Below are 16,732 nucleotides of genomic sequence, written 5' to 3'. Positions count from 1 at the left end.
CTACAATTAAAGAGTTGCATACATATTGGTTCCAAAATAAACCTGTCGGTTGACATAGTAAAAAAAAAAGTCAGGCTAGGTCTAGACCAGACCTAGCATCAAACTGAAAAAAGTACAGTGGTTGTTTGGTCTGGTCCAAAAGAAATTTGGTATGATTTGTTTAAAAAAAAGATACCAAACATACTTAAAAAGGAAAACAAGATTAAAATCTAGACTGGTATGGCTAGTCTAAATGTCCATCTTTGTTGACGATAGTTTAGTTCAAGGAACAAAAAGAGGTTAGAGCGGAAAAAGGAAGATGAGAGAAGTAAGATATAGCCATAAAGTTAACACAAAGCAAGAGTACATGGATGAAAAAATTGTAGAAAGTTTTAGGGTTTTAATTTAAAATAGATAGTTTAGTAATTTACCGATCTTGTATCATGGTTTTTATTTCACCTATTTTGATAGGACAAGAATGTTGAAATAATAAGCTAGATAAGATAATATTTACTAGTTATTAGTATTAAATGTTTGTTAGGAATGGATGTGTGACACTGTTTGAAACAGTTGGAGTGTTTAGAACACTTGCAATGGTTTCCAACCAATGTGACAGTCAAGTATTTGACACTTAATAGGTTTGTGTGTTTGTGTGTATGTATGTATGTACGTATGTACGTATGTACGTATGTATGTATGTATGTATGTATGTATGTATGTATGTATGTATGTATGTATGTATGTATGTATGTATATTATATATGTGTGTGTGTGCGCGCGCATCCGTATTATATAGAACACATAATGATAATAAGATATTGTTTATATCTCTATCTCACAGGAAAAAAACTTTCTACACTTTATTTCTTAATCTGCAACTTTGTTCTTCATGTCTATTCCATCATATTAGTATTTTTCTGTGTTGATCTCGTTTGACTCCAACAAAAAAAGGATAAAAATACATTTTTATCCCACTCAAATAATATTACGCCCTAGTCAAACCAAATGTACGACTAGTTTATTTTTTGTCCTACTCAAATCATTTATAGTCACCGTTGCCTAAACATACATACCCTTCTATCTGCATTTCAATAAGATATTGTTTAAAGAAATCTTCAAAATTGATTTTTAGAAAAGAAAAAATTTGGGACCAATTTGGTTTACCCGGCCCAGGACCAGGCTTTGTACATGAGATCAAGCTGAAGACCAATTACCATGAGACGGGTTACAAAAGGAAAATCTCAACCACAACGGTGGTGCCTGATTGGTTTGAGCTTAGCTCCAAAAATCAAATGTATCAGGGGATCCAGCTCGCATAGCGGGTTGAATATTCAGGTTAATAAAAAAAAGGAAAATCTTAGACCCGGGACCGATTTAAGCCCAATCCAGGATTGGTTTTTGGCCATCTACCCTTAACGAATAAGCCCGAACTAACACTTGCTTGATAAAGAAATGATGAAAGTGGTAGCAATAAATGGTATGCAATGAAACCCTAAAAAACTAGTCTCAAAATCATGTCACTATTAATCAAGAAAACCAATTCTAGCCTTCTTCATACACCAATAAAAATGACCAAAAAACACCAATAAATCCATCATCATCATCATCATCATCCATTCCTGGGGACCTAACTGCTTTATAAAAATCAAACAAGTAAGAAATAAATAACGAAAGCCGACACCAATATCCTCGGATAACGAAGAAATATCAAACGACAAGAACTAAACTCTCTGCTAGACCACCAAGTTCTTGTGTACAAATATCAGATTTTACGTCTTGGTTTATCTCACGGTCTGCCTAATCTTGATCATCCGTTTCAGCGTTGCTAACCAGAAGCTGCACTCGTCCCAGTCACTAGTCGTAAGATCCACCTGTTCCACACACAACATTAGTTTTTTAACTCCTCAGTTCCGTTTTTACTTCATTACTCGGTTTTCAACAAATCATACCTGAATTTTGAGGGCAGTGGCAAAGTCACCACGATCCAATGATTGACACAGCTGCACAAGCTTTTCACCAGCATTTTTCGATATATCACCATTGTTTAGTTTCGCAAACAAGGCACCAATTTTCTTCGAGTTGTCATCAATTTCTCGCTTCTTAGCTGGAACGGCATTTGACCCTCCTAATGCTTCTGATGTCTCGTTGAAAAGTCTCGTCAACGTTCCAATAACTGCCCTTTGCTGGCCTGAATGAATTATGTCCAACATTTATATTAGCTTTTACCAAAACTTCAAATCATCATATACACCTGTTTAAATGAAGCACACTCAATTGTTTCTTTGATACCCACTAAACTTATAAACAATCTAAATTTCTCAGCCAATGCCAACTTTGTTGATGTAATGGGATTATCTTTTAAATACATATAACAAAACATTATCGACTGAATACACAGAACAGATATCAAGTTAACAACAAATTAGAAAATAAATAATGATAATACCTGGTACATTTGATACATCAGCTGTCTGTACAGTTGGAGGAGCTGCAGGAGGTGCAGCGGGCTGTGGAGGAGTGGACGGTTGCATTTGAGCTGAGGATGTTCTTTGCAATCCTGTATTATTAACAGGCATAAATCCCCTCACTGGTGGTGTCACACCCTGTGATATCTTTGGCCCACTGGTTGGAACCATTGGAGATGGGACAGGGCCAATTGAAGCAGGTCCGGGTGGTCCAGGTTGGTAACCAGGGTTCGGATTCACCTGAGACTGGTATGCATAGCGAGATTTTAGAAATATACGATTTATAACCAAGAAATATAATGAAAATTATATGTTTACATTACATACAGGATATAACTGAGAACCCAAGGTGGGAGGCTGCTGGTATTGGTCAGCATTTCTCATGATTGGAGGGGTTGAAGGAACAAAGACTTTGGGAGCAGGTTGAGTTGTAACTGGAGGTGGATTGAAACCCGCCTAAAAGAACGCAGATGAAAAGTTTAACCGCTAAGAAACAGCATGACATGCAATTACTCAAATCAGTTAGAATGCTGCAGTAACCATGAAAGTACAAAGTAGCAACCATAATAGAAAAGGAAAAGGTCAGAGAACTGCCAGAATCTTTGGTAACCGACATGATCCCGAACTAGTATCACTAAAGCAACTTGGAAATTTTTCAATAATTTACGTACCGGTGGAATGTGAGCTGTAGGAGATGGAACAAACATGGAAGGTTGTTGTGGCTGTTGAAACTGTGTATTGTATAAAGGACCAGGAGGTTGTTGATAGCTTTCACGTTGATAAGAGCTCTCATCCTGCACAGAAAACCGAAAGAACAAATTCCATCAACAAAAGGAATAGGATTCGGAAGTTAAATCGACACCGCGCAAAGTTACAATGTTAAGCCAATTGCTCCATCAATATAAGGAAGAATGAGCATTGGGAAGTCAAATCAACACCAGCAAAGCTACAACAATGTCAAGCCAATTGTTCCCAATCAATAGAAAAAGAAAAATGGATTCTGGTAATAAATCTACACCAGGAAAACCTGATGCCTTCCCTGCCCACTTTTTCTTATGCTCTTGTTTCACAATCTGTGAGAATGCAAATTTTTAGGTGCAATATTATATAGCTTGCCAAACATTATCAGAAGTATTACACTTACGGCCCTCTTATTTTAGTTTTTAAGTTCCAGGATTAAATATACGGTTCTCATTGTATGATATTTCCCTTCAATGAAAGATTCTGAATACACTGACGGGAGTGCATGTATATATATAGAGAGAGTAATGACCAGGTACAGTCAAGAATACCTGATAATAGTTTCGGGGAGGTTCGACCACAGGGTTTGGTTGCTGGGTTGCACCGTATACAGCTCCCATTTGTGGATGAGGGTGAGCAAAATCTACAGACCCAGTTGTCTCTTTCCCTGCAAAGAAAACCAAACAGAATAAGCAGCAGCCACTAAACACAACATTGCGTACTTAAATATACAAACAACATTGGCACTCAGGCCAGGTTGCCTAACCATATACAAAAGAACCTAACAAGTTCACTGCTAAGTGCATGATCAGGACACCCATTCAAACAGCATTAGTTTTCATCAGAGGGGAAATCTAGTGGTTCCAGAAACTCCAGACACAATTTTATAACGAAGTTCTATTAGCGATCTCTCATGGTAATAAAAGACCTCAGTAACAGTTAAAACAGAGTGAACCCACTAATTACATACACAGCACACCAAGGTAAGAAATATGATTCTATTTTTCTCCATGAACATATGAACTCAAAATGAAATTAGAAGTCAAAGCTGTTCAACAAAACAAATATGGAACTTTCCCAGCCAAGTATAGCACATGGCAAACGAATAACCAACACAAAAGACTATGATTCAGAAAATGAAAATGTTTAGGCTTTAGTATTCATGAAAAAGGAACAAATAATTAAAAATACAAACAGGTCATGAAGCTAACGTAGGAAGGATGCAAACAATTTCTTTTGTACTATCATATCTCGTCTAAAAGGGAATCATGTGCAGTCTCATAAACACTAACATCAATGTTCCTTTTTTTCATGTTGTTAACAATGTTATTACAATGTTGGAATTGTCTATCATATAGGAATTTCATTTCAACATGAAAAAGGAAAGCAAAAGAACCTATTAAGTTTGTGAGACCTAATAATGTGCTTATTTCCATGAAGCATGAAAAAGGGATACCAAAACCAAGAATTTACAGAAACATGAAGAAAATGAGAAGAGCATGGATTATTAGAACATTAAGAAGAAAATGGTGTGATATACTTGACATAAAATGCTAGCATAATGCATACCTGGTTCAGACGAGAGGGCTATCCGATCTCTTAAGATCACAAGTTCAGGAGATAAATCCTCTGTGCCCATTAGCTTCAAATATTCCATAGCCGTTGTCAAAAGTCCTTGACTTGCTAATATCTCAGCGTACTTCTCAACAAGTTTGCATAAAGAAGCACTGAATCTCTTCTGTCCAGTTGCTAAAGCAAGAACCACTGTCTTCTCCATTAAATCCTAACACAAGAAAAAGAGAGAATTAACAATTTTCTAGACCCAAGGATCAAGAATGAATTGATTAAACCTTGTTTCTCATCTTGCCTTTTTCTCCTCTTATCCTTTCTACTGTTCACTTTTTCAAATAGTAACATTTTATTATTACTTTTCAGCTGGCATAAATTGAAATCATCTTTTCTGAAATAAGTGTCAACCAAATTGTTCTCAAAAACAGAAAACTGAACAATTGATAGAAACCCAAATGAACATATGGTAGCATGCTTACCTGAAGAAGGTCAACATAGGATTCTCCGTTGTGCTCAGCGGTAACATTCTTCGACCAGATTTCCACCGTTTTATCAATGTTCCCAGCGCATATATAACAAAGAGTCGCAGCTAGCGTATTACCAACAGTTACGAGTCTAGAGGCAAGGGAATCACAAAGTAAAGTCCACTCCTCCCTTTGTGCAAACTGTGAAGGCATATGCATGATAAGTTGGTGAGCCCAAAACACGAGATCTATATAGTATACCATTTTTTTTATGAGCAAAGGGGAAAGAGAGATCAAAAGAAAAAAAATATATAATAAACAAGCATAATTAGAAGACTTGCTCCAGTATCTCATAATTTATTGGCTTTTATAGTAATCTAGGAAACTTACAGTGCATAGGAGAGCAAGTGTTTCCTTCCAGGATTTCAGGGGCCTGGTATTTACTAGACTAACAAGGTCATTATTAACCATTGCAGCAACAACCTGCGTTCAAGGAAAATATGGAAATGCTAAATTGCACCACACGGCAATGATAAAATTAATCACACATCACCTAATGGAAGCCATCAGAAATTAAATGGTAGAGAGTTAAGGAAGGAAAAAATCACCTTTAAGTAAGGAGAGCTGTTCTTCTTAAGGTATTGATCGCGTGTGCTCTCCCACAAGGACGCACCACCAACCTGTGCGATAACTAAAGCATCTGCCATCTTATCTGCAGCTATGCATTGTGCAACAGCTCCCTTGTAATCTCCAACAACCAGAGCACGTTGTACAGCATCATCAAATGAAGGTTCAGTGACCCCCCCTTGTAAATCACTTTCCTTTGTCGGTTCATCCACACTGGGAGCAAATTCTTCAGTATTCTTTCCTGGAGTTGAGACAGGACTTGGAAGATTGTTAAAAAAATCCTCCCCGTTATCAGTCGGGGAATTAGATGCTTGGTTGCCACCGACAAACCCTTCTTTAGCTGCTTCGTGTTCTTCAAAACTGAGAGAACTTACATCCTGAGACAGATCTTGCACATTCTCATTTACTTCTGCAGGCAAACTGAAGCCAAGGTGGTTTAGAAGCTTTGTCCTTGCTGTTCCATCATCTTCAAACATCACCTTCAAGAATCCCCATGTTTCTCTGTCATCCTCAGATCTGCTCAGACAACAAAACACATTCAAATAATTCAAAAATAATTAAGATAGAAAAGAAAAGGAAACTCGTTCTTCTTATGGTAACATACTCAGATTCTTGAGCTTTTTTGTCACATAGAACCCTTAAAGAAGATCTGTCTCCACTCCGCATTGCAGCTTCAAATTCAGATGAGGTATTCACTAAATTGTGCTCATTAACCAAGTCATGCACATTAACCTGAAGAACCGGGAAGACTGAGAACATAGACTCATAGAAGGAAACAGGCAGTGCAAGCACCCACTAGAAAATACCTCTGAAGGTCCAGAAGAACCAGTTGAGTGAAAAGAAACAAGCTTGCCACCAAAACCAAAAGAAACTCCAGCTTTACGTTGATACCATTTTGGGGCTCTTAAAGGTGCTGCACAGCAGTGGCCAGATATAAACAATGGTCCAGAGTTAAAGATGAGCAAAAATATTAGAAAAATACCAAAGCTTCAAACAGATAATACAAAATGGAAAGAGAAGGAGGAGTAAAAAATAAGGGATTTACATGATTAAAGCTTATTTTGTCATCATCAGAAGCTCCTTGATGACAAGCTTCAACCTTTAGCAACCATCTTAAGTAAGCCTTTTGTCCTAACTAGATGTGGTGCTAAAAGATGATACCCAATAACCGTGTAAAAGAGAACGACTAAGGTAAAAAGACAATTACCTACATGAAATGCATTTTACCTGCACTGTATTCACGTTAAATGCGTAGTTATAATCCAATTAAAACAAGTTCCTTTCTGCCACTCCTACGAATTAATTTTGTCCAACCCCTACCTCTCACAAAGCCCTCTTCTTGGTAGAAGCTACCTCCGACAGTACCTTGCTGGTATTTCTATAAGATTAGTTCTGGCACCCACACACAAAAAAGTTCAATGACAATTTCCTTCATGTTGCATGAAATTTATATTTTGTCACGCCTACCTAACACTGCATAGAATATCTCTATAGGCTCTTTCATCTACCAATACTAAAGGTGGCAGTTTCAGCCCATTTATGTAAAGATGGATTAATTTGGGCTATATTTTATTATAACAGGTCAAATAGGTAAAAATTTATAGCTAAAAATGAAATGGTTCGTCAGGTTTAAAACCAAAGTATATTCAAGTGTTTTCAACCGTTTAAATTGATTTATTAAAATAAATTGGAATCATAATTTTGTTGTTTTTGATATATAATACATTTAATTATTTAAGAATTTAAAAGAAGTGTTGACGGCAACCCAACCCGTCTTAACCCGTTACCCATCCCATCCAAACCGCCCATTTTGCCACCTATAAGCAATAAAGTATAGTAAGATGCAAATGGGTGACTCTCACAAGTACTTAGTCTTGGGATATTCTACCATATATAGTCCACCAAGAAAGCTTTTAGAAGTCGTGCTTTGTTATTCAACTCAAAAGGACCATATCAGAAGACGATAATATTATCAACACCCTTACTTTCCTTGGCATGTAGCAGCGGTTTAATAATAATTGTTCTTAACTCTGCCGCTTAACTTTATCAATAATCATCAACAAGCTGTTCAAGATTCTTTTTTAGTTCTTTATATTCTTGAAGTTAATCTCTCTTTTTTACAAGTATGAACCTCTAACAACGCTTGAACACCTTACTCCCAGCTTGGTGGAGGTAGGTGGTTCCAGATGAACTATTGCACTGTACTCCACTGTTTGTTGATAAAACATTGGATAGTCTGACACATGAAATATGTTTAGAGTTGTTTAAAATAAACAGTGAAGGTTGACTAAGAGGAATCCTGCAAGTAACACTAAATGCCAATTCTTACAGAGATGCAACCAAGAAACAGGTAAAAATAGAATGAGCAAACAAAATATCTGCTGCAATAGCTCAAAAATGAATCGGTCAACTTGTCTATGAAAGTATAGTTTCTGTTGGGGACAACTAAAAACAGGAAGAAAAGAAACTCCAATGAAGGTACATTGCAATCACATTTTAGAAGTTGTCAGGAGGCGCTGCCTAATCTTACTGGTCATTACTCACAATAAATAATTATCAGTGATTTTGATAACTTACAGATGTACAAGTGCATACAAATTTTTAACATCATTACATCATATAAAGTATCATCTCCAACATAAAGAACTACATTACCTGAGCCAAAGTGATTCTCACCAGCACCATATCGAGCACAAGCCTATAGAAAAACACAGATGTAAGCTTCTTAAGCAGTTACTAGATAAAACCCATGATTTCCCAGCTAAGAGCATCTCCAACAGATTCTCCAAAATGAAGATTTTGGGGATTTTTGCTCCAATAGATTCTCCAAAATGAAGAAAGTAGGAGAGAGAGAATGAAATTCTCCAAATTTGAAGAACTCCCCAAAAATGATTACTTGGGAGAGAGAAATTATGTTTTATTCTTCCTACCAATGGCAAATCTTGAAATTAAATGTTTTGAAGAGAGAAATAATATTTTTTTAATTGTATTAAATATTTTTAATAATATAAATAATATTATAATCTCCAAAATGGAGAAGCTGTTGGAGATGAAAGTAATTTTTCTTTGGAAATTTTGACTTTTGATTCTCCATTTTCGAGAATCTGTTAGAGATGCTCTAACATGTAAGCCTGCGATCTTTAATCACAATAGTACATAAAAGAACATGTCAATTCCAAAACAACATGGAAAGGACAGAAGTGGAAGAAGACAGGTATTCCAACAGCAAACCAAAAAAACCTATATGAAGATAAACATGGCCAGAGTGAATTTAACAGCTTTTAAAATCCCACTAGGTAACTGTTCATATATGCTGCATTATATCATTAGCAACGTATAAGCAATATATTTGTTTAAACTACTTAAGTGGATGTAAATCAGTTTTGCAAGAACAATAACGATATACAAACATGGATAGGTACAACATAGCATACCTCAATATTATAAATGCCAATTTTCCCATCAAATGACGAAGCTGATATGATTCCTGGTATCTTTGGATACCAGTGTACATCAAAATTCCAATTGGTTCCAGCTGGAAGTTCAGAGACAATCTGCATCAAGACATAAAAATAGCTTAGACATTAAAAGAACAACAAACTAGCATTGACACAGTAAAATCATCAAACTCTCAAAACAACTAACAGAAAGATTTACAGACCTCAGCAGAACCAGTGTCCCAGCAAATAGTGCGGTTATCTTTGGCACAGGTAAGCAAGTAGGAGCTATCACTGGGACACCATGACATTGCAACCACACCTGGCACACCATTTAGTTGGGAGCACATTTGTAAGGAGCAAGAGAACTAAAAATTGCTTCGTAAAAGATGATACATTACTGCAAATTGAAATCACTAAAACCTACACAGATACGCACGCATATCCTGCCTTATTAATGCATAATAGCCAGGATAGCTAATTAAAAGAAGGAAAGATAGCCAACTATTGATGCAGATAATTTATGGTGAAAAAAAAGGCAATGTAAAAATATTAGAACCATTAACAACAATATAAGCTCCAGAATACCGCTTCAACATAATCATCAGTTCAACACATATTGAAGTGTGTTGGCTAATAAATTCTACAAGGTTCATAAATTTTATATCAGCCTTCTGAGTTCTGCCCAAAGAAGAACTGGAAAAGCTATTGCCCCTCATTTCCAATAGAATGGCTAGGTAATAGCTTTTTTATTCTTTTGCCAGACATGAAAAACAAAAATCATATTATTTCGCACAATTTACTTCAACTCATTATAAAAACTTATTTTAAATATTGAAGGATATTTATTGTGCTTTTAATCACTAATTAAACAAGCACGTCATCAAAATTTAATTTTTTGCACCTCTTTTAGATTTTAAATTGTTATACTATACTTTAGAAATCAAAAGTTTACGACAGACAAAATAAGTTAAGAATGCTAAACGAAATACAATCAATTTTCCTGTCGTCACTAAAAATAAGATGAGAAGTCTAAGAATTTGCAATAAGACAAAACAGAAGCAACTCAAGGTGATAAAATTTCACCAGCTAAATCTTATGCCAGCTACTCATGTGAGTAGCTAAAATTGCCATATCTCTGGTTTTCTCAAAGAAACAGTTCAAATATGTTTATCCAAAAAGTAGTTCATATATGAAAAAGAGATCTTAATATCGAATATCATTCTAACGTACAAACATGATCAAACCAGTGGCAGATTGTCCAAATCTGAATTGTGATTTTAAAAATAACACCCTAGCAGAAATTATAATTCCACAAGATTAAAAAAATTGGGCCCCAAAGAAGTTTGGGTAGAAAAATAATATTTTTCTTCAACCAAGCACGCTCTTTTATCTACTGTTGATAAACAAAGAGAAATCACAAATACATAAAACAAGTGGTTATCTTCACAAAATCATATTATGTTTTCTAAACTGCAAACAAGAATTCAAGTCCTTTTGTGCATGTGCAGGTCAGCGAACAGAGTTAAATCATCATTGAACTTCTACCAAGTACCCTTGTTGAATATTTCATAATTGAGAATTAGCATACCTTTACTGTGACCTACCAACTCTCGCAATGGTGACATTGTATTCCGCATATCCCATATCTGCACGCCAAAGCAAAAGTAAATTACAGTAACAACATTATTAGTTGGAGAAACATTAACAAAAGCATAACTTATTACCCTCAAAGAAGGTGAACTATCATCATCTGAAGCAACAATCAGCTGAGTGGCAAAATCAGGATGCCACTGTAAAACAGAGCATCGTCTTCTAACTGAATCTGAAAAACTGTGGATTGGAAGTTCATATGTTATCGGCAACAGCTCATAATTACACAACATATTCATCATGCCAACTTTGCATCTTGTTCCATGTATTTACCTTATAATCGGTTTTTGCTTCCTGAGGTCCCAAACCACTGAAACAGACAACAGATAACATAAATCTCTATAAACTTAGATATTCTTAACAAAATATGGGGGGTCTTTGTGCATACCAGTTGTCCCATTAAAGGAAGTGGATGCCAAGATAGGCTGAACTTTCCTGTTCCACGATAAGAAAGATATTTCACCCTGTTTAGCTGACGCACTTCCCTGCATATAGTAGTTTATTAGATGTCTAAAATATGGTGAAGGTGTGTGTGTGTTTGTGTGAGTGTGAGAGAGTGAGAGACTGAATGCAGATGAAATAACAGCAATTTCATGCTTTTTCTAAATGAATTGAATCTTGTCAATGACGATGCTTACAAACATTTAAATAAATGTTTTTAGGAGGATGTGGTACTCACAAACTCACTAACTCGATATAATTTTCATGCAGAAGTATCATATAATATCATAACGGAACTTTAAGAATATGATACAAACTTAAACAACTGGACCTATTTTTCGCAACCTAGATAGAAGAGAAAATTTTTAGACTGGCCTATATTTTCTTGGAGAACATGATTAGCATTCAACCATTAGCTTCTATTTTAGATAACCTCCTTTGTTTAGATTTTATCCTTCATTTATGCTTTTATTGTGGGTTTGCAATACCAAGTTGTTTGTTATTTAGATTGCTTCTTACCTATTTTAACTTTAGATAATGGTTGCACAAAAAACCAACAAAGCAAGAAAGGGTCCAGATGACATGCATAACATTGCAAATCCACTATTTTCATCATGTGCAGTAGTAAGATACTAAAGATGCTAAAGGGCATTGCAGTAGTACTTTACGTTCTAGATACTTCAATCTCAAAATTTCATCCCATATAAACATCAAGTCTGAGATGTAATTATTATAAAACATGTGCTTGCCTACTTGGAGAGTAGCAAAAAATAAACGTTGTAGGTAAGCAGTAAAAGAAGTAACATAGTGATGTATCAGATTCATGATACAGGAGTTCATTATTTGTAAGAGATAAAAAATTGTATCAAACTGAAAAGCTAGGACATACTGAAATATATAAAAATAGTCAAACCAAATTCAACTGAGAATTAACATCAACCAACAGATAAACCATCTCAACAGTGAAACAATCGGGTGAGAAACAACTGACTGGACACCAACTGAGATGAGACCATAACTGTGTCCTGAACCTAAAATGGCCTAAAAGATGCATAACTAATTGACTGCTGAAAACACATGAACCAATAGGGATCGATAGAAATAAACTGACAGGAGTTGGTTTGCATCTTATTTGTCAGAAATTAGGGTTCAGGAACAGAGCATCGGTCCATGATGGAACTGGCAGTCATAGAAATCGGGATAAGATTGTGGTTCGAGGGTTTCAATTTAGTGCAGCATCTTAAACATTGCTCTTAGATTGTGTACCAAACCCAGATTAAGTACAACTTATTCTCAGTGGAAACTGAAAAAAATGAGTTACTTTATCCATCCTTGTTGATTTTTTTTTTTTGTAAGGTCCATGCATATTTCTGAAGCTCACACGCCCACACAGCAAAACAATGCATCTTATCAGAATTAACAACAGGATGCATCATATTCCACCCTGTGCTTTCACACCATGGGGGGAGCTAACGCACAGGGAAGAAGCTTAGATAAGAGAACGAATTCCATGATAACAAGAAATAGAAATTTAGCCAATATCCAAGAAGACTGGTTGATCCGGTCAATGGCACTTGTTGTATAAAGCAGTAAAATCACGAGGATGCTAGATTGCCAGGTGCCAACTGAGAGCACCTTATGTTCTAAAGCTGAGTGACATCTTGTAGCACATCTTTGTCCGTGGGATCTCCCATGCTGATATCTCCCAAATCAATATCTTTCTAGCATTCTAAGGACATACAGATTATATCCTATTCCCATGTGTCCTCCAGAGGGAATAAACTTCTATGCATATTCCATATTGACATAAGCTGATGCCTGATTAGCAAACCTAATAAACTCCCTTATATAGCATGACGCCTTCTTCCTCGCATCTAAGCCTTACATTAACCATTCCCTCCTTATTTCCTTGTGATCCAGCCGAAACAACCTAACAAATATACATTTCCTAAAAACTAATGTGTGGTTTGCTCATACCGATACTGCTGGCCTGGTGCTAAACAGTTGCCTTTTGAACAATTCATACCCTACAATTACAGCGAAAGACTAAATAACCATAGTATTTGTATGTCTTACTATAGAACTTCTATCTTTGACTGTTTGACATAATGCTAGCCTAACTAGTACTTTTAGTTATTCAAGCAGCTCACATAAATGTAACCATTTCACTTACATAATGGACTTCTGATGTGGCCTGTGGGACTAAACTTGCGTGCCAAAAGGAAGTATTGCATACAATATGGGATGGAGAGAGCAAACAAGAACAAGCCTTTTACCCCAACTGGACAAAGTGAGTTAAGAAGATAAAAAGAGTTCACAAAATATTAGATAACTTCTCCTTCTTTGACAGAAGGTTGCAGCTTAGGCAATATTATTGATATGAAATTGTTCTAAAACCCATAATTGTGCAAGTTGATGTGGAATGTAGCTTGGTGATATTAGAATATTCTTGCCTTGAGAGGAGGGAAATGTGTAGGTTCCGAGGGTTTAGCAATATCCCATATACAGATTTCCCCTTCTTCAGCGCCAGAAGCAAGATGGTTTGGTGAAAGACCACTAAACTCAAGACCACGAACCTGTAGACAAAAAAGGAGATATTGATGCACAGTACGCCCAAGATAGCTTATCATTACATGCCAAGAGAATATAATGGTAACATCATAGAAACAGAAAATGGAAACTTACAGGCCCTTTGTGTCTCGATAGTTGTTGAATTAGAGCGCTTTCACTTTCTTCGGGACTGTAGTCAGTAAAGAAAGCACCAATAAGGCTTTAATGATAACGAGATACTGCAGCAATTACTAATTCCTCAACATCATGAATAAATTAATAAAACCCAACACTACAAAGTACAAGAAACACAAATCTGAAATTTTGTCAAGGAAATAATTTGCCATTACCAACAAGAATATAGGTGAGGTGAACAAAATTAAATTTTGCAATTTTCATTTTATCTTTTGCATCTTTGTTTTTAATTTGTTTGATCATCAATAGCTTAGCATGCATACTGCTAAGAAACATCATTTTAAAACCTTAAAGGATGAAATCATCCAGCAAGAAAATCCTGTATCTGAAATGTTAGGTAGCCACCCACAAGAAAATGCAATCCGAGCATGTTGTCTCCATTTCCCTTGAAATTGAAATAAATATGCAAAAGCAATTCTAAGACACAACGAAGCTGTTTCCTTTTATTTCCATACAAGCAGCCTTATAAAAGAAATTGCATCTAATGATGGATAGCAGTGTTCACGGTCAGGTTAATCTCAAAAGTTTCAAAAAGCTCGAACCTAGCCTCATTCAGCCAAAAAGCCAAACCCAAACCTAACCTCAATTTGCAGTTAACGTCAATTCGGTTGGCAGTCAATCTCTATAAGCAAAAGAAAGAGACTCTGTAAACTATAATGATCCCATGACCATCAAATAACATTCACTAATCATCAAACTCATGTATAAGCATTGATATTAAGTTTGAACCAACAAAACAAATTAAAGAAACTTAGTAGGAGTTTTGGATTTCAATGCAAAAAGAAGTCTAGAATCAAGCCATGAAGTAGCATCAAGATTTTCTAATTTAGTTCAATAGTAAATTTGACTTTTGAGATAAGATCTTCAAATATTTTACTTATTTTTAATACAAAAAAATTATTTTCTATATCTTTTATATATAAGAGGTTCTGTTCAGTTAACTATTTCTTTTCAAGTACCAAACCACATAATGCATGACTGCCAAATTTCATGATCCAAAACACATTGTGCGATTAACCTCTCGGTTTGGTTCAGTTCAATTTTGATTAAAAGGGTTCTTGAACACCACTAATGACGGATAATCGCTAATATCATTGGATCCCAATATAGATATAAAATACACACCTATTCTAATATCAATTAAAGCCTAATATGGATGTAGAAAACATCCCTAATAAGCTTAAGAAAGAGGCCATGGATTCTAGCGGCTAAATTACCAGTACCAGTTCATAAAAGATCAACAGAGATGACACATCATAGACTCATAGTACATATTTGAAAATTCAGAAACACAATTCTCCCTCAATGACACAAGCATGCAAAAAAAATGGCAAGTCGTCTTTAGAAGCTGCTAAATTCGTTTTAATATCATTAGTTTTAGTAAAAGAGTCATTTGAAACTTCAAGTAGTACAAGATATTTTCTTAAGGTTTCATCAAAATGATGTCGTTACACTTGTTGTAGAAATGAGGAAATAATATCCTAATTCCTACAGGACAATGAGAAAAAGCATTGCGGCTTAACTCCACAAGCAACCATATTTTCCACAATGCCAATCACATAACAATTTTTCATTCAACCGTTGACATCCTAACGATCCAATCAAATCTCTCAGATTCAAATGCAAAAAGAGAAAAACATAATTCAGGACTGGATCAAATAATTACGCGGCCCCAATTTGAATCAACTACGAAAAATTCTATCATTAACAGTGTTTTACCTTATAAGAAGTCGAGGGTTCCAGATACCAATATTTCCATCCACAAGGCCACCAGCAACGAGACCGAACGAGAATTCTTCCGAACCCGATGTCGGAGATTTCCCCCAAGATAACCGATTAAACGGTTCGGAGCTGGGTATAGCGCCAACTAAGGGAAGCTTATGATCGTCAGATTGGAAGTCAAGTTGAAAGATTTCCAGATTCGCGGAGGAGCTAAACGACATATCTACAGCTCCCGCCATAGTGCCGGCGGCAATGAACGGTGCTTCGGGGGCAAACGCCACCGATGCCGATCTATTGACTTCTTTTATACAGGCCGATGTATCCATTTTGATTTGATTGTTAATGGAAGAAATTATAAAATTTGGGAGAGATCTGAAAGGAAGGAGTGTGTAGGGTTAGGGTTACGATCGAAAGAAGGAATCGGAAGGGGGAAATTGATGACGAGAGAAAAACAAATCTCTCTCCGGCGTAGGGTGCTCGGTTTCTCTCTCCTGTTACTTCACTTCTTCATGCCATGAGACCTTTTTGGGTAAGACGCTGGTTTTGGAAGATGATACAACAACTACGGTCTTTAAGCCAAAACTAACCTTCCCTTCCCTTCCCTTCCTCTTTGTTGTTCGCAAATTCTATTACAATTTTTTAATTATATTTTTTATTCGTATAATTATATCTATACTATCTTATAAAGCAAATTTAACAAAAGTCTTAAAATCTTAAAATATTAAATGACCAAGATACCTTTTATATCACTTTTTCACCCACTCATTTTCTCACCCTCTCACAACAGATTTTTTTAAAATTATAATTTTAACTTTACACTTTATACCCCTATAATTAGTTAGGGGCTGTTTGGCAGTTGCTGAATGATTTATGTAGAATAGTTAAGAGG

General features: G+C 35.8%; 1 protein-coding gene across 1 annotated transcript; it reads right to left on the bottom strand.

Annotated features, from left to right (window-relative positions):
• Positions 1-1,460: 1,460 nt before the first annotated feature.
• Positions 1,461-16,425, bottom strand: LOC112522507 (protein transport protein SEC31 homolog B-like). The gene is made up of 22 exons (XM_025131684.1): positions 15,841-16,425; positions 14,062-14,116; positions 13,830-13,952; positions 11,324-11,420; positions 11,209-11,245; positions 11,010-11,115; positions 10,874-10,931; positions 9,507-9,604; positions 9,280-9,399; positions 8,501-8,543; positions 6,652-6,758; positions 6,450-6,577; positions 5,827-6,361; positions 5,609-5,701; positions 5,234-5,419; positions 4,755-4,968; positions 3,737-3,852; positions 3,116-3,238; positions 2,772-2,900; positions 2,426-2,690; positions 1,929-2,167; positions 1,461-1,850 (listed from the first exon to the last, which is right to left on the bottom strand). Exons 1-22 carry the CDS (start codon positions 16,167-16,169, stop codon positions 1,761-1,763), a joined length of 3,291 nt encoding a protein of 1,096 aa, XP_024987452.1. The 5' UTR covers positions 16,170-16,425; the 3' UTR covers positions 1,461-1,760.
• Positions 16,426-16,732: the final 307 nt, after the last annotated feature.

The sequence above is a fragment of the Cynara cardunculus genome, assembly GCF_001531365.2.
Source record: "Cynara cardunculus var. scolymus isolate 2C chromosome LG 12, CcrdV1, whole genome shotgun sequence".
In the NCBI taxonomy this organism is placed as follows: domain Eukaryota; kingdom Viridiplantae; phylum Streptophyta; class Magnoliopsida; order Asterales; family Asteraceae; genus Cynara; species Cynara cardunculus.
This window is presented reverse-complemented; position numbering and strand designations above follow the sequence as displayed.

Coding starts and splice junctions, on each gene's coding strand:
- LOC112522507 (XM_025131684.1), bottom strand. CDS start 16,169: ATGGATACATCGGCCTGTATAAAAGAAGTCAATAGATCGGCATCGGTG. Junction 9,400..9,506: donor GGGACACTGGTTCTGCTGAG/GTCTGTAAATCT, acceptor GTCTTGATGCAG/ATTGTCTCTGAACTTCCAGC. Junction 6,362..6,449: donor AAAAAAGCTCAAGAATCTGA/GTATGTTACCAT, acceptor TTGTCTGAGCAG/ATCTGAGGATGACAGAGAAA.